Source organism: Aulonocara sp. 'chitande type north' Nkhata Bay, linkage group LG19 (genome assembly GCF_057382095.1).
Source record: "Aulonocara sp. 'chitande type north' Nkhata Bay isolate Kocher_YH1m ecotype deep benthic linkage group LG19, A_spYH_male_GT1.1, whole genome shotgun sequence".
In the NCBI taxonomy this organism is placed as follows: domain Eukaryota; kingdom Metazoa; phylum Chordata; class Actinopteri; order Cichliformes; family Cichlidae; genus Aulonocara; species Aulonocara sp. 'chitande type north' Nkhata Bay.
Window position 1 is genome coordinate 29,764,274 of NC_141362.1, and position 18,117 is coordinate 29,782,390.

At 41.9% G+C, this 18,117-nt stretch overlaps 2 protein-coding genes across 5 annotated transcripts in view; one reads left to right on the plus strand and one right to left on the minus strand.

Annotated features, from left to right (window-relative positions):
• The first annotated feature begins 376 nt into the window (after positions 1–376).
• tmem179ab (transmembrane protein 179a, genome duplicate B) lies at positions 377–3,691 on the plus strand. Its single transcript, XM_086273819.1, has 4 exons — positions 377–751; positions 1,222–1,359; positions 1,439–1,517; positions 1,603–3,691. Exons 1-4 carry the CDS (start codon positions 450–452, stop codon positions 1,774–1,776), a joined length of 693 nt encoding a protein of 230 aa, XP_086129945.1. The 5' UTR covers positions 377–449; the 3' UTR covers positions 1,777–3,691.
• lg19h14orf180 (linkage group 19 C14orf180 homolog) overlaps positions 2,677–18,117 on the minus strand; it is a 92,174-nt gene continuing 76,733 nt past the window's right edge. The window contains exons 1-11 of one of the 4 annotated variants that reach the window (XM_086273816.1): positions 15,062–15,081; positions 14,637–14,868; positions 13,813–13,843; positions 10,534–10,620; positions 9,148–9,268; positions 7,232–7,262; positions 7,039–7,147; positions 5,638–5,801; positions 5,353–5,485; positions 4,848–4,874; positions 2,677–4,499 (exon numbers count right to left, since the gene is read on the minus strand). In XM_086273816.1, the coding sequence (XP_086129942.1) occupies positions 4,294–4,499; positions 4,848–4,874; positions 5,353–5,485; positions 5,638–5,801; positions 7,039–7,147; positions 7,232–7,262; positions 9,148–9,268; positions 10,534–10,620; positions 13,813–13,843; positions 14,637–14,789 (1,062 nt within the window). In that variant the 5' untranslated portion in view covers positions 14,790–14,868; positions 15,062–15,081 and the 3' untranslated portion in view covers positions 2,677–4,293. The other 3 variants (XM_086273817.1, XM_086273814.1, XM_086273818.1) reach the window with 3 other exon arrangements.

The following is an 18,117-nucleotide window of genomic DNA, read 5'->3' on the forward strand; positions in this document are numbered from 1 at the left end:
ATGTAGAACTTTAGTTTATGTTGTGGAGGTCACAGAGTTTATAATATTGGGGAAATGTGTAGAAAAAACTAAAATAGTGCCATCAAGGGGCATTTTTAACTGTATCTAGCTTCAGTAAAAATACTGGAGATTGTAAAAAAGGAAAGGGGTGTCAATACAAGAACTTTTATATTATTATTTCTACCTACGGCGGAGAGAAAATTATTATCTTGGTCACTAAAAATATCATAACTAACTGTAATATACGTAAGCCACTGCGAACGGGTATATTAGTGAAGAGGAATGTCTCCACAGCTTGTACGTAGATAAGATGGAGAGCCCTGAAGGCCTCTGCCTGCTCATTAATTTGCAGCAAAGCAACGTCGGATGCTGCGCCTCCGCTCGTCAGTCTCCACTGCGCAGCCGCAGTTGCTCCAGGACGCTGAGTGCAGAGCAGGGAAGACAGAAAAATGGCCCTCGACAATTTGATTTTCGCCCAGTGCATCCTTTATTTTTTAGCTTTCGTTTTCGGTTTTATCGCCGTGGTGCCTCTGTCTGAAAACACGGAGGATTTCGGGGGGAAATGCCTGCTGTTCACGCGGGGTATGTGGCAAAATGAAAACATCACTGTGATGAAGCAGCGCTTCATCGTGGAGGAGTGGGGACCCGAGTCCTCCTGCAGCTTCATCACTTTTGTCGGGATAGCGTCCCTCATCCTGTCCGCAGTGCAGGCTTGGAGGTTGCTGTTCTTTCTGTGCAAAGGACACGACGAGTGAGTGACCGTTCACTTGTGCCTCTTCCTTAAATAGAAGCTTATGAAGCAATACCACTCCAGCGGTCTGAGTGTAAATGTGCCATTCCTGTCCATCTCCCACGCCCTTGTTCGTGCACTGTCTTGTATATTTCATAGCCTGCATGTATTATACTCTATTTTATAGCGGATGGAAATGGGCACGGAAGCATCCTGTAAAATGTCAAGTCACTGCCATCTCCCAAAGATGGGGGAATACTCATTTTAAACTAGAAATCAAAGCCTATGCTTCACCTACTATTTTTGTGACATCAAAGCAACTTATGTGTCATTATGTTGATGTGTGATTGAAAGACTTAATCATCAGAGTTGCATACGTCATGCAGAGTAATAGGCCTCTGTGTCAGTTTTGTAACATACTCCAGAGATGTTGAGGGTTTTTGCCTGCCCTAACCCAGTTTGTTTTGTATTTCTGTTCTGTCTGCCTGCAGCTCCATCTTCAATGCCTTCCTCAACCTGCTCATTAGCTCCCTGGTGGTGTTCACAGTCTTTCTGTCCAGCACCATCGTTAGTGTGGGTTTTAACCTGTGGTGTGACGCCATCACCGAAGGTGGGACTATGCCCAACAGGTGAGAGAGAAGCGCAGGTGTTCTACTTTTTCCGGATGATGCTGTGGTATAGTCCCTCTAAATGCCACTTTCTGTTTAGCTGCGAAGACATGCAGGATACTGATCTAGAACTGGGTCTGGACAACTCTGCTTTCTATGACCAGTTTGCTATAGCTCAGGTAAAAATCTTTTAAAATTAACGTACAGACAGTGTAACGAATTTAACAGTCGTAGTAAATGCAATGACTGCTTTTACTCTTTCAGTTTGGGCTGTGGGCCGCCTGGCTCACCTGGCTCGGGATCACTGTGATGGCTTTTCTGAAGGTCTACCACAACTACAGACAAGAGGACCTGCTCGACACCTTGATCCACGAGAAGGAATTGCTGCTCGGCCGCTCTTCACGCCGCGGCTCTGACCTCAAGACCGGCCTGATTTAGAAATCAGCAAGACGCACAAACATACACGTTCATTCACAGTTAACCATATAGAACCATGTAGTCCTCTTGCCTGCCGTGACCAACACCAGTATTCGCCTGTGTAGACAATCAGAATCGGTTGGCTTTTGCTCCCACGAAGATGAATTGAATCAAATCGACAGTTTTAGCTGTTTTCCAGAAGTAACTGAGAATAAAAGCTACAGATGGTTGTTAACCTTTCCTGTGCTATATTGAGATAATCCATCCCTTATTCAACCCCAACCCAGATTTGATAGTATTAAAACTTTTTTCTTTTAAACAAAAAAATACATCTTTTATCAAATATACGTTGTTGATTAGTAAAAAACGGTATTAATGGTTTGGCCAGTTTGGCCGGTGGATCTTGTCCTTGTGAAATTTCTGCATGGATCTAAAGCATGTAAAATTTCTCAGGTGCTTTTTAGACATAAAGGAGTTTTTTTTCTTCACCAATAAATGTGTTCCTAACTTAGGCTTCTTTTTTTCCTGCCAGTATCCACAGTGCGTCTCTGCAAAGTGAGAACTGCATGCTCCAGCGTTTGCAGCATCTTTACACATTTATCAGCAGCTACAAAAGGTGTTTTATAACAAAAAAAAGTAGAAAAAAAAAAAGACAAATTGCAGCTCTACACATTCGTGCATTTGGCAGGCAGTCTAAAAGGCTTTTAGCAATCTGTGTGAGATAAGAAAACAGATCCTATCTTGTGCCATTTAGCAACTCAGGCTTCTTCTGCACACTTTATAGGCTACAAACCAATATACTCTATATTACTGTGACTAGACACACAAGTATACCTGCATGCACTTCTCCCTCTCCCTGTTAAATCCCACGCTCACTTATTGACAGAGGTTACGGGAAGAAAGGAAAGTCGGCCGCTTCACTTTGATAGGCAATGACAGTTTTTATTTCAAAAACAACTGAAATTAAAAAAGCAAAAAACGGTAGGAACTAAGAAAACCCTCCATAAAGGCACTTCTTTCAAAGTGACCGTAGATGTTTGAACAGCAGTGAAATGCAGCTTTAAGCTAAATGTGCATCTACAGGACATAAGCTCACTGGGTATTGTTTTATTGCTAATGACGATTTCGTTTGACAGTACAGAGTCGAGAGTATTCCTTTTCTCCAGTACATCTGCAGTCTACAGTCAAACGTGAGATCTCCAAAATAAAAGACAAACAAACTCGTTTTATTTTGAGTTCCCTGAAACCTGTTGTATAAAGTGTTTTAATGGAATATATGTGATGTGTGTTATTGCTCATAATGAGAGATATGTGGGATGTGCATCACTGTGCCCTTTGATTCCTATAATCCATTTATGTGGTGATTTGGCTGTTTGAATTTGACTTGCCTTGTTTGATAAAGGGACTCATACAATAACGTCTGGCTCTGTTAAATTTCTGTTTTTGGCCTCTAAAATAGCAATTACCTTTTTTTTTTTTTTTCTGTTATGTATTGCAAATATCCGTTCAACCCACGCACTTCCATACACTTGACATCAGAATTAAAACCTGAATGTTTCATTTGAATATAAATGCTACAGATAACAAAAAGTAAAAAAAAATCCATATAACCAGAAGTCCGATAGTTGCGTAGAAGCAGATATACAATATAGAAGAATAAATAACATTTAGCATAAAGTATTTTTGTGGGATTCAGGCGGTTATAAAGAGGAACACTGTCAGAAGCACAAGCATTCGTTTGGATTGAGTATATTCTCTTTCATGATAGGTAATATTGTGCTGCAGATTATTATCCTCCGTGAAACTAGCATTCAGCTGACAGGCGACCAGACAGTTGGAAAAGAACAAGGTGTTTTTCATGTCCAAGTCATTCCGTGAAGTGATGCGGCCCTGTGTTTTCTTTTTTCAGACCATCATTAAACAGTTTACACATTCATGCTTCTGTCTGCCTCGTCTCAGTGTGCCAATCAGAAGTGCCAATCAAAGTCGTTTCCCAGACCTCTCTACATTCATTTATGTGCAATTACAAGGCTAAATACTGTGATAGTCCTTAGTATATTGAGCCATATATACACATTCATTTCTGTGTAATATCTGGTATACACAAATCATGTACCGTAACAAAATAAATTTGCATTCCACGGAAACATTCACTCACAGACAGCAGACTGTGACATGAATAGAAGAAAAAAATGAACTGTTGTGGAGATTATGCGAGTGTTACATGTCAGCGTCAACGGTGCAGATGTGCAGAATGCCGTTACAACTTAAATATGGAGTGGCATGCCCACCACCTTAGTACATATATACATACAGACATGGAAGCTACATATTTCTGGGATTACACATTTTCCCTTTTTCATGGTGAGAGTGGAATAAAACCACAGACAGTGTGTAGAGCCTCGCCAAATGGCTGAGGTGTTTGTAGGCCCGGGCACCTTCAAAGATAGGAAAAAGAGGGATCTAAAAAAACAAAAAAACAAAAAATTAATAATAAATTAAAAGAGGCTCCATGTCTCCACCTGTGGTTGATAACAGTCACTGCATTGTCAACCATATCCAGCAGCCCCACAGAAGCTGTTTCATGTGCAGCAGGTAGACTGCCAAAGCTGCCTCCAGCTCCTCGCACACTCTCTGTGGACGCCGACGGTCTGTGCAGTACATGGCAACGCCCAGGAATGACATCAGCAGGAAGAGGCAGGTGAACAGGGCAAGGTGGGGGCGGGATGGTGTAGTCTCATAGGCTGCACAGGGGAAAAAAACCAGACCGGTTTTTCAGAGTTTTGATTTGTAAATGACGAGCATTTGAATTGCACATTTCTTTTGTCGTTTGAGGCGAGGCCTCAAGTGTCAGGTTTCAGAGGATGTTTTTGTAGATTAGTTAAGCTTACATTAATATTTGCTGTTCCAGGCATTGTCAAACAAGATGTGACAGTGGCGTGCTAAACTCCCCATAGCGTGTGTGCCACGTGGAGTCCTAACAATTCTAATGCTAATGCTGCTACAAGCCTGACAGCCTCTTTCCTCTTTATGAGTGCACTTTTGAAACTCTCGTGTGCTCATTAGTAACGTTATTTTTCAGACAGACTTACCACCTAAACAGTCACAATAAGGAATGTCTGCAAAGCCAAAAGAAAAGAGGTCAGTCAGTCACTGAAAGCTGACCTCATGATGTGCAGCAGCTACAAACCAGCTGCTGTACCCTTTCAGTCGCCACTGTCTCTCTTGAACAGACTCCACAGTGCCTCATTTGCATGCATAATTAATTAAAAAGAATAAATCTCTTGCTCATGTGTGGACACCTCTTGGCATTACGTTATTTTTAAGTAGCACAGAACCCCCAAATGACAGTAGTTTATGATGCAATTTCTGGGTGTTTTAATACTAGCTGGGTTTCCTCTTTAATGTAAATTCGAAGGCATGTGCAGCTTTGGGCTGAGGGTTCCTATCTAAGCTGGGATAGCAACACATTTTTAAGAATAAAAATACCAATGAAAAGCACCAGAGGGCAACATGTTCTCTGTGCAAACACATCTTGCAGCCTAAAACCGAGCAGGATGGACTCATTACAAATTGTTTGCGTGCATGCTTTCTCACCGTGCACTGTGGTCTCAGGCTCCCTGAATCGAACTCTGCGCTCGCCTTTACGTTTGTGGTTGAGTTCTGTGTCTAGTCTGTAGTTGGAACTTGGCTTCTTTAGGATGGAGGTGGGGACTTTGCTGTTGGTTAACTACATTAGATAAAATTCACATTGAGCACATTTATTGCATTAAAGGCCAGCAGCAAACAGCTGGAACAGATCTATTCCAAAGAAGCTGCCTCATATAACACAGAAATAAATCAGAATAACACCAACCAGATACCCTCAGGTGTTTTACCTACCTTAGGTTTAAGTGTGTCTTCCTGATGGTGGTGGGTATCCTTTCTGTGGCGTACCTCTGAGTGTTTCTCCCGGTGGGAATGAGGAAGACAGCTGACCGAGTCTCTGAGAGACTCTGCAGCAGCGAAACGTTTGGACAGTGCAGACACACATTGACCCAGAGAGTCTAGGAAGAGAACCATGACCATACAGAACATGAGACGAGCAGCTTAACATCGGAGTCTCCAGTCAAGACAGAGCAGAACTCAAGCTCAACATGCAAATGTACAGGAGGCAAGACGGAAGTGTGTTAACTCCGTCTGCACCGGGTACAGTGCAGCCGTGGGAGTTCAGCACAACTGCACAGTGCTCACTGTGTGAAAAAGCTATCAATTATATCAGGCCCTCTAAAAAAATCTGGATCTCATCACAGTTTATAAAAAAGAAATAAATAGAAATAAAAATTAGCCACTACAGACTACACACACATTGCCTAAAGTTGCCTACTATTGTGTATGTGTCAGCATTGCTGGATAAATTCTCTCTCAGATGACTTCAGTTATTAATAAAAACATGCTAGTTACAATAATATCTTAGGTCAGTTATTTAGTCCATGTTTTTACTTCTGGGGAGAACTTTGGCTTTTTAATAGGTGCAGACTTGAATCAAAGATGACTTGAAATGAAGTGAAGGCTCAGATATTTTGGGACACATGCAATTATAATTTCAACATATCACATACAGTTACAGTTAAGTCTACATCAGCTTGAAAATACATGCAGGCAATGTTCTAGCAGAGGGAGGGGCTGACTGACCTACTTAATGGTCAAGGGTATGTGAGGGACATGGGGTGTAAACACTTAAACCTGCCATCATGGTGCAGGCCAAAAAGGAGCCCTTTCTGCTCAGTGCAAAATGAAACAAAACAATGCACAGAGCCTTAATTTTTCCAGCGTTTCACCAAACATTTTAAGACAAACTGAGGTGAACAACAAGTATTTTTCCCCTTTTTAATGGTCTATATTCATGTCTTGGTGCAGCTGCTCTTGTTCTGCACGGGTGTCTCTGTAAGCTGACTCAACACTAAACTGTTTCTACGTCTTAACAAAATGCACAGTTCAGAGTCAGGTAAGCCAAGCATGCACACTGTGCAACAAATCCACAACCTTAAACTGTCACTCTGCACGTTCCTGTGTCCAACATCACCACAGATGTGAATTAATTTAACATTTTCATGGCATGAGACTGTGTTGTGTGCGCTCTACAACAGGGATTAACATCATAAGACACGGAGGTCTCCACCCTTATTCTATATACTACTCTCTGAATCATACACCCATGTTTGTTTTCACTGTATATTTATGTGCGTACAGTAAATCCCTGTGTCATAAGTGTTTAGTCTGTATTATTCAACTATCCTTTACCTGAATATTCAGTCTTGCCAATTTCAGCATATACGGTTGCCATGAGCTCAAGGCTTCTAGCTGTAATTGGATGGTCATTTCCAAAGGCCCTCTGGTGAATCTTTGTAGCCTGAAAGAAGCAGAGATGTATTATTTTAAAGCTTACAGAAGAGTTATAATATTCTATTGGTTCAAATATCCGATTTTTACATACCTTACCGCTGTATTCTAGGGCAAGATGAGGTCTAAAAGGAAAAGGAAAGACAAATGAAACGAATAAACTAAAGGCAACGCCACTTTGTTTTTCTGGAACAAATATTTGCTGACAATAAATGTGTTACAGTATGTTAATAATGGATGACTTTGAATTATCAAACATCATCTAGCCGACATTTTTCTTCCGTTTGAAAACATAAACATGTTACGGGCAAATATTTCCAGTGACGATAATAATTCCAGACCACAATGAAGCAGAAAAGGCACGCGCTTCATTGTCAGGGGAGCATATCAGTTTCTGTGTTCGGGGCACATCAGCATGACAAATCTAAACACACGTGTGCTGTGATTGGACATGGACAGCAGGGCTGCGGATGCTCAGGTACTTTATGGAGGAAGTGGAAACCTTCTTTTTCTGCCAGCGCTGCCATCCACTGTCTATTCTCAGGGTGAATTACAAAGGGCATGGCGCTCACAGGTTGGTTTACTATCTCCGGCCCCTCTGCCTCACTCCTGCTTAGTGTTAAGCTAGGTGAACACGATGGGTTTCATTGAAGATCTGCCAGCTGTTCCAGTCATATTGGCACTGAAAAGTCTGCCAAGGACATTCATCACCCTAACACCCTCACGTGTGCCTATAGATGTAGAGCAAGCTCTGTTTAGTGTGACAGATGTCAGCTTCGCTGTTCCAAACCCATACTTTCCTTCAATTAGTAATGGTCAGGTGTCAGTTTGCAATGCTTTAGAAGGTCTTTCTCAGAGGATACGTGATCAGCAAAGGCAGAAAAGCCCTTCACTAGCTCAAAGGACTTCCTATGACATTGTTAAAAGATTTAGTAACAATTACAACTTCCTGTCTGTAAGGAGGAAGCTCTAAAACCACCGCTTATAGCGGGCGCAGTAAGAGATTGGTCATTATTTAAAGAAACCAGAGTCAGTTTGTGTGCAGTTTTTGATTATTTTGTTCAGTCTGTATAATCCTTTCAGAGTAAGTTTGCGAAGTCTGGAAAGAAACCACCAAAGAGCAGAAACGCAATCCTCCACAGCCATGCACAATCAGTACCATCTCATTTAACTTTAACTACTGCATGCTGCTTGCATTAATGAAGCAGTGTAACCAGCCCTCCACCGAGCACACCTTCCACCCTCTGTCACCCTCTCAGGCAATCAGGTTAAATGGCCTAATCCCAACAATGAAAACAGAGGCACAGAAAATGGGTGCATTCTGTGGCCTAACAAAGTACCCCTGCAACAGGAGACACCAGATCCAGTTAAGGTGTTCCTTCTGTAACGCTCGCATAGAGCGTGGTGTCTCTTTTTTCTACATCTGCATGAAAATTTGACCATGGCTGAAAAGGCTTGAAGCTGTGGTTTGTTTGGTTGAAGGAATTTGCAGAAATTTCCAGAATGGGAAAACTGCATGTGTAATAGCGATGGCTGCGCTTATAGTTTTGGATAATTAATAAAGATTAAGAGATAGCAACAGAAAAGGTCATCAAACCTTTAGAAAACAGAAAATTCGAAGAAGTTAGGTGACAGTAATTTATTCCTTTTTAACTCATCTTGACATTATTATTAATAAGATGATGACTTCACTTTATAAACAATGGGTTATTCATAATCAAAATGATTAAAATCTTTAACAGCAACAAAGGCAAAACTTACAGTTTGCCTTGTCATATTTAAGCCAGCAACATTTTTTTCATCTCTCTTAGACGATGATGGGCAAAATACAGCAGAATATACAAAAGCACACACACAGCAATGCCTACATCATGCATAAATGATAAATAAGTTAAAGCAAGCACTAAAAGTCAGTTTATTTAATACAGAGAGACCTGAAAGTAGCGGAACATGTAACACCCCATTAATTACAGCGTAACGGAGGCTTTGAGAGGACACAGTTTTACCTACTGTTTGCTCATGATGCAAAGCTGAGCCAGCCGTTCGAGGTGCTGTGCCTGGGAGGCCTGCTCTGAAAGTTCCTCTGGGGTTGTCCATCCCGCGGAGCCCAGCGGAGCCTCCTCTTGAGGCCCTGTTACACAAACACAGGGCATGGAATCACGACCCGACAACGCTCTTTTGAGCTAACCTTGCTCCTCGCTACCCTCCTCTTCCACTGAAGAGTTTAACAAAAAATTAATCTCCCCGAAAGCCGGGTATCTGTCTGTATCAACTTGTCTGGCACTGCTGTGGACTTGAAGCCGGAACAATAAAGAGGAGCCAACTGAGGACTGGAGACACAAGAGATAAGGGCAGGAGGGAGCAGATAAGGGAGTCAAACAACACACTCGCCACACCCCCTGGAGCATTGAGACGCACGCAGAGTGACACACCACAAACATCATGCAAGTACTGAACACACAGAGCACACACATAGAAGATGCTTGGCTTGCAATCCACGCCACATCTAAATGCAAATAAATCATTGTAAGAGGTAAAGACATTAGTTTGCATTACAAAACGGACAAAATGACAATTACATTGGGGGAAACAGAGAAAAGAGGAAAGGGCACATTTTGAAAGCACTGGGGAGGAAAAGAAAGCTGTAAGCTGTAGCTATAGTGCCAGCTCTGCCCCCAGAGAAGTCCAGCATCCAATCTGAATGAGTGCTGAATCAGGGGCTTCAGTATTCTGTAGTGACACACAGCTCGTAATGAGAAACTGTGGCCATTTGTCTTCTACTCCATCCCTGATCTCCACTGTGCCCATGCTACACTGCGCTGCTGCCTCAGCAGCAGACAGAGAGGCAGGCGTCTGGAGCAGCGGCAGCAGCAGGTGATGAATGAGCAGCCTTGCTGTGAATGCTCGCATAAAGCTCGACCGGGTATATTGTAAACAAAGATGGAGTTGGGTAAAATGCGATGTCATATTGCCTGAACAACAACAAGAAAAAAGTATTCCTTCATTTTTACAAAAGTAAAATTGGTGAAGAAAAATAACAATGTGTTGATTAACTGTTTTAATCACCAGAAAAATGCCTTTAAAAATAACTGATCCACTCAAATCCAAGTGAAACCGCAGTTATACTGAGCTACGGACAAACCTGATGACAAATTTTGTGCAGTGAACACAAGACTCTCGGAAAACGTTCAGCAATTCGCTGAAAGAGTTGTGTATTTATTTTACACCAGAGTACTGCCAGATGTCGTGGTTTTCGGAGAAATCGAAATTCTAAGAAATCACGAGGACATGCCAAAACCACACGGATTCAAAGTGCACGCTCTATAGGACATGCTATGTGTTTTCACACATATTCCCAGAAGTATTCCTTGATAGCATAACATGAAAAGTACTTGCCTGTGCTCCCCTGAAGAGCGGTGAGCTCGATCAATGCCACTTCATAGAACATTTTTTCAGCCTGTATGAACTGGAGGGCCTTCCCATCTATTTATATGGGTGAAGGATCAGTCTCGGATATCAGAGGGATTACAGGCAGCTGCTTAAGTTAAAAACAGTCTCTGCTGCACAGCTCATAGACAACACACTTTTTTCACCTCACGGGCAAACACAGCATACAGTACTCCAGGACACATTAGATTAGAGGTCAGTCACTCTGCCTGCTGTTTTTGTGGTTTTGTGAGCCAAAACATGTCAGACATTCAGTCTGATAATATAGACATGCCACATAACGACTCATATCTCTGTTGTATTGCCTTCCTTTGTCGTTTTTGTGTATATTTTTTGTACATGATGTTTTGGACTGATCTGATTTGGCAGGTTTTTGTTTCCATGAAAAGACTCTATTTTAAGCGTCCTAAAAATAGCTCGCTTGAAACATTCCATGCACTTGGTTTTTGTTCCACTGTAAAACGACACCGTTGATGTTTGTCAGGTGAGTTTAAAGACCAATTGGGACGGAGAAGGCTTAAAATAAACTCAGGCGTGCTTGTTTAAATGTCCGACTTAACACCAGATTTCTCATGTGTGCCTCTTTTCAGCTCTGCTGTGACGCTACATGCCAATAAATCCTATAATGTTTTTCATAATATATAATATACAATTTTTAAAATATTTTTTAGTGCGTCATGCTATTAAAAAAAACATGAGCCAAGCCATATACAGAATTGTTTAAAATTCTTGAGTGTCCCCATATTTCTTTAAATTTTGATTCCACAAATGGTCTTGAGCACAGTGCCCCAGTCTTTCTGAAAAATCTTCACAAAGTTCATCTTTGGACATTGGCTGTTTTTCACTCATTTCCTGTCCAGTTTTTTTCCTTGTTTGTTTGTTAACCCACTTAACACTGAAGTATGACTCATTCGGGGGATAAAACAGTGTCGTGTCTACACAGAACAGACAGATTAGCAAAGGAGCAATTTTAAATTGTATCTTTAAGTCAGTTGTGTTGGGGATCTTGTCAAAAACTGATGAAAGTATGAACACAGATAATACAGACAGATTTAGACACAACGCAGATCCATCGGGAAACACGTTTGCACATGTTTCAATGAACTTGTGCAACTAATTCCCATTTTCCTGGCAAAATATAAAGAAACATGGTGTGGCTCAAAACTTCTGCACAGTACCGTATTTGCCTGAGAGACAAAGACCCACTACAATTAAAACAAAACAAGATCTGAGATGTAAGAAATGCAAGAAAACGTGTACTCCTGAGCTGATTAGTAACAGGATGAGGAATGGTGATGGATGAATGTTGAAATGCTTTTAGAGGAAGTGCTTTTAAATAATTTAATGTGCTGTACAGAAGAAAAACTGAGCACTTTTATAAGTCACTGGAAAAGGATGACTGTTGTACTGCTTTTGCTTTGATCACATTTTTGAGCAAGCTTAGAGCTCTATTACAAGATGGTTAGAAATACCTGTCACCGCTCCTGGGAGTCACCTGTTTAGCCAGACCATTTGTGAGGGAGGATGAGGGGAACAGCCGTCACCAAAGGTCACAGCGCTACTTCTGTCTGCTATTTTTAGTCAGCCTGGACTATAACAATGCAACAACAGGAACCTCACACAATGCTCTCCTGGGAATGACCTCCATTCTCTCATCCACACCCTCTCTGAAACTGTAATTGGACTACACTCCAAAACTCTGGAACCTTCAAAGGCATCTGATCACACGTGTGCTCACCTCAAGTGTACAACCTATTTTAGTAGGGAGGAAATTGGAATTTGCTGTGGAATAGTACACCTAAGAAACTTGAAACGTGACTTAATTAGATATAACTTAACTAATTGTACTTCAGAAATCTGAAATCGGGATATAACTGCATCTTTATCCGAAATCCACCTTTATTGGAAGTTAAAGTCCGCGTGTGCCACGCAGTTTTCTTTCCATGAAACACATATCAGTAACACTCATGAGCTAAAACAGCTTTTGGCTTTGAATAAAGGTCATTTGTGGACGGTTCCAGCTCTGATAACAACACATCAAGCCTTAAGCAGTCATTGCACTGGTACTATGACTATCAAGTGCAACTAATATAGTTTATTTGTCTGGACTCATTGGTTTTCTTATCATGCTTTTGGTTAGAAATAACACATGAGAAGACGCTGCCAATCCTGTTCTCATACAGCATTTGCGTGACACTAAAAAGTTCCCACATCCTGCTCCCAGTTTGAGCAGACTGACCCCTCACCTCACCTCCCCAGAGGGTATTCACAAATGCACCAAAACATCACTGCTTCAGCTTCTGTGATTATCATGAAAAATACTAAAAGAACTGAAAGGTTGGAAGCAATTTAAACGGCAAAAATGGGTCAATCTCGAAGCGTTGTTTTCGTGACTGCAATAACCCTTTTTCATTGTTATGCAAACTATTTCAGTCTGACCTGCAATGCTTGTAATTTCACATTAAACCAAAACAATATGCGTTGCATAATAAAATAGCCAAATCTGACATGACACCACACGCTACTCTTACTGACTTCAGGAAAGAGTGTATCGTATGCTAAAAAAATTTAACCCCATCTTGGAAGATGACCCTTGTAAGTAGATACCTTTCCATGCTGAGAGGGGCGAACTGTAATGGCTATTGACAAAATGAAGCTCAGCAAATTGACCTATTTTGGAAAATGGACAGTGAGCGCTAGAGCCCTGCTGAGGTAGATAACCTGAGCTGGCAAGTAAAGTGTTGGAGTGTCTCAGTAACAGAGAGAGGAGCCATGGAGGTAATATATCCTGAAACATAACACCTCTCTATTATCTCTCTGTCCTTTACAGCTATAGTTTATAGAAGCAGTGAAGTGGCAATGCACAGGCTAGTCAGCGCAGATACGGGTTAATTAGTGCTTTCCCACTCTGTTGTGTGGAGATAAGAGCCTACAAATCCTCTTAAGAGACAGACACACAACCTGGGCTCCACACAAAACATGAGGCATTTGGGGACAAATGCCTCAAAGACATCCCCTCATCCTCTCTGCTTTACATTGCTTTCTATAAAGGGTCTACACGGTTCATTGTGGTGGAATTTGCCAAGACTGCCTCAGTGACAAGCCTTTACACAACAGGTTTACAGAGTCGAAGAGCTAGTTTTATAGTTAGCTGCTTGCTAGAGGCTTAAAGGACAGGGGCAGAAAAAGTGTCAGATCAGCTTTTCCTCTTTTGTTAGTAAAGGATACAATTCTTTTCAGTGATGAAGAGTTCTGCAATCTGTAAAGCATAAAAAACAACCAAGGGACGTAGTTAAATATTAAATAATTCACTTCCAACATCACAGACGGGTAGGCGTATGCATGATGTCACGAGCTGTCAAAACAAATAATTGTGCTCTCCTCACAGCACTGTTGGGCTGGTCAACATCATGCCATGCATTCCAAAGTTGTGGAGTAAAGGCTATGTTTTGACATCAGGGACATTCCTTCAGGCACAAGCAAAGACGGTTAAAACTGTAGCTCTACCTTTGTGGGAGGGTCTTCTAAAGCAACCCCAGTGTTTAATCTGCTAAGACTTTGGCCTTGGCTGCACAGAGCCCAAACATAATGCCTCTGATCTCACGCATAGCCCACACACCATGGGGGAAATATTAACGGGATACTACGCTATTACCATAAACAGTGCCACTGTTTCTATGGAATACATTAGGCTTGAACTCAGCACCGCTAATAGCAGCATGCACATCATCAGTTCTACGAGACCGAATGATTTTACAGTGTCAACACAGAGACCCATGATGAACTGTGCTGTCAGGTTTGACATTGAATATACTGAATGTGTCCTTTGTGTTGTGATGTTTGCTAATTTATGACGCTCAAAAGGAGAAGTGATGCACATGTGTTTGGACAGCTGTGCAAATACATGGTAGGGCAAAAAATGTGTAGATGTAGGTAACACACACGTGAATTCATGCTGGCACATGTGGAAGAGAAAGACACACAGAAAGACAGAATCTATGGCTGTGTGACATTTTGTGGGTGTGAGTATATCCAGTTCCCATCTGGCTCACCTGGTGTAAGCAGTTGGGCAGAGAGGTGAAGTTCTGCACATGAGTCAGTCCCAGCAGGCAGCTGAGGAAGCAGTGGAGGGCGGCCTGGTACTCCCCCTGCTGCTGGAGCTGCTGTCCCAGCTCAAACAGGCCCTCCCTCCCTCTGTTCAGCATCCCCAGTCCCAGCCAGAGTCAGCGCTGCCTCCCATCAGAGCTCCACCGGCCGAGGACGAGCGTTCCTCCCTTCACCAGTCTGCTGAAGCACCACAGGTAGAAAGAAGCAGCCACACAGTGAAATGTTTTCAGACCGCTGCCGCTCACATGAATCAAAACAGGAATGTGACAGGAGGAGGAGGGAGCAGTGCAGCTTCCTCTCAGTCTCGTCTGTGCACAGTAAGTCAAGGACAGGTTGTAAGGAGCAGTCTGAGGGAGCACTGGCGACTCACACAGAAAAGATTCATTCCCCTCCCTCCTCCTAGGCTGCACCAGGAAAGGAGGACAGAGGAAGTTGGAGAGTATTTGCTGTTTGAGTGACAGCGCTCTCAGCCAATCCCTGCTCTAAACATGTACAGTAGCTCCTCCAGAGTCTGCTGAGCACATTGAGTCTCTCTCCAATCCTCGAACAGGGAAACTGCAAAGGTTTATGTTTTGATGATGAAAAGCAAACATAGTGGCACATGTATATTATCTACTACAGCTTTAAATATTGCATATAATTCGATTCACTTTTGTGAGAACCCCTTTTTTTCCTCTGATACTGTGCTGTGTGCAGTACATTATGCATATTAACAGTATGAGGAAATTTTGATTCTTACTGCCCTGCTCATGATTTATAAATGAGACATACATAAGAATTATTCACCAAATGCTGTGTTAGCATGTTTTTGGAATACAGTGCAACCAAGCACAATTCTGTAACGGAAAGAAAACCGCAGAGAAAAACACAGGATCATTAGAAATAGCCATATAAGAGAAAAGACTCACTATCCAAACAAGGACAACAAATATTTATTCAGGAGGAGCACCTCCTGCGGATGTTTGCTCACTTACCTTAACACTCAACACTAATCCAAGGCAAACCTGTGCCAACAGGAATGGATGGGATGTAGAGATGAGTGATATGGCCATATCTTGATTGCTGGATCATATAGAAGATCATGACTCTGAGAGCAGCATCCCTACTGTCAGTCCATTTGGTCATAAGCTTGGCAGGAGGAGGAAATGAATGGTGTACAACAAGGCAAATGGGCAGAGTCAGTCTCCATTAGTGTCCAATGCACCTTGCTAAGCAAGATGGGATTTTAATGGTTAGTAAAGCTGGGGAATGGGAGATGAGAAGGCATTAAACTCGCACTTCGGGTCAGGTGTCGAACTGTGAACAGCGCAAATTTATCTATAAGCTGTGAGGTGACATTATGCTGATGCAGGCCAACTTATCTCCTTCCTGCCCAGAGACCTGGATAAAACAGACACGTAATTGTGCTTGCTCTACCATCCTGCTGCACAGCCATAATGCAGTTAGACAGTAAGCAAAGCTTCTGATATGAGTGAGTTGGAAGGCCACTGGCAGAGAGTGTGGATCTCCATTTCAAAACTGCAGGCCAGCCAAACTGAAACGACACACTGAACTGTGAAGGGACTGGATCTTTATCTATTGGGGCAACTATGCAACTGGAAGCCCACCCAAAACATAGAGAACAATCCTTTCAAAAATACTGTGTTTTTCCAACCATGAAAAAACTCCATCATCGTTAAATGATCTGGAAGCCCTCAGCCTGGGTAATGCCCACTACACTGAAATCAACTGATGAGAGAAACAATATTTAAACAGTTGATGCTCTTGCAAATACGTTATAAAACAGTAGTTATAAAATATAAATCACCATAAAACTGATATGCAAAGTTGACATCATAAAAAACTCACACTTCTATATACCATGCATGTGATGTCTGTACAACTGCTGTCTTGCATTTTGCATGTTGGCTGGGATGCTGTTGGATAATTAACTCTTTTGACTTGCTCCCAACGCAGAAACACAGATCTTTTATTTACAATTGTTTTGACATAGATATAGATTGATGGTCACTAGTCCGCAGGGTGAGAATGGAAATCTACCTGTTATTGGAATATTGATTGCCTGTCCCGTGGAGTTGGTAGACCTATACATCAGTATGATCAGCAAACACAGCCCCCACTGCCCAGGGACACCAATACACCACACTAATGTAAAGAGATAGCGAACAGCAGACTGCAGAGTGGAATGAAACTGTCATTCACAGATATAAATTTAACTTCTGCAGGTTATTGCAGAGCAGTAAACTTTGGTATATTAAATTAGTGTTAATGGTTTGTGTAATGCACATTTGCAGTGTTTTGCAGGTTGGACTGGTTTATATATCACCGCACTCCCTCAGTACACAAGTGTGCAATTTGGTATGAAATGATGAACTTTACTGTTAATTATCAGCAGATTAAAATCAATGCATCCTTTACTTTAATACTGGAAACCTTAGTCTTAGTTTCTCTGCCTCATGCATACTTGAACTTTTCTCTGCACGACTTAATGTAATGAGAAAATCTTTCGCTATTAAAAAGAGTATTTGCTAGATTAACACATTTTGCTTTGTCCAGCAGGTTTGCAGGGGAACATTGCTGCTCTTGTGTCCTCCCGTCATTTCTCAACACTGCGCATGACCCTACATCAGCATATACTATTTATATTTCCCGCATTGTGCACATACAGCTACTCTATGCAATTTTGCTATAGCCTAGAGGTCTCTGATATGGAATATATTCCTCTGTATGAGTGACAGCAGCTACATCCCAAGCTACGGTATGCCAAGTCCAAAGATATGAAGCCAACACTAAGTATTCTTCTTGACATGAGGCCACCAAGATATCCTGCAGGACTGCAAGCTTTCACAAAACACCACATCCAATATGAAACCTTGCATCCCTTTTTAAAGATATAAATATTATGCTCTGTTCTTGATTCCTGTGGTCTGTTTAAACCCATCCACTTTCCCACTGGTGCACCAGCATCCCTCAAAGACTCAGGCTCTGGCAGTTTAATAGGCTTGGTCCTGACACCCCCAGCTACTGAAAGGCAGTTTATGACCTCCATGTAATCAGCAGTAAACGCTGCCACCATCTGTCTCTTTTTACTCAATTATCTGACCCAGTGACTTTTACTGACAAACACTGTCCAGGTAAACAAAGTAACGCAAATCCCCCTGCTAAGATTCTGACACATCTATACATCATTTAACACAGATTTCTTTTTGATCAGGTCTCGCTCCAACTGTGCCTTGCAACAAAGGGCAACATTCATTTAGGAGAAGAAAACTAGGAAGTATGGCTGCGATATTATCGCCTAAACGATCATAACTGGTTACTGTGAAAAAGTCACACATGTTACACATTCAGTCAAGACTAATAACATAGCTTATCTTAAAATCTTAATGAAAGGAACCTCTTAACTTGGTTTGTAATGACTCATCT

Excerpts from the sequence above, each read along its gene's own strand:
- tmem179ab (XM_086273819.1), top strand. The coding sequence starts at position 450 with ATGGCCCTCGACAATTTGATTTTCGCCCAGTGCATCCTTTATTTTTTA. Across the intron at positions 1,360-1,438 it reads GGTGGGACTATGCCCAACAG|CTGCGAAGACATGCAGGATA; the intron begins GTGAGAGAGAAG and ends CTTTCTGTTTAG. Across the intron at positions 1,518-1,602 it reads ACCAGTTTGCTATAGCTCAG|TTTGGGCTGTGGGCCGCCTG; the intron begins GTAAAAATCTTT and ends TTACTCTTTCAG.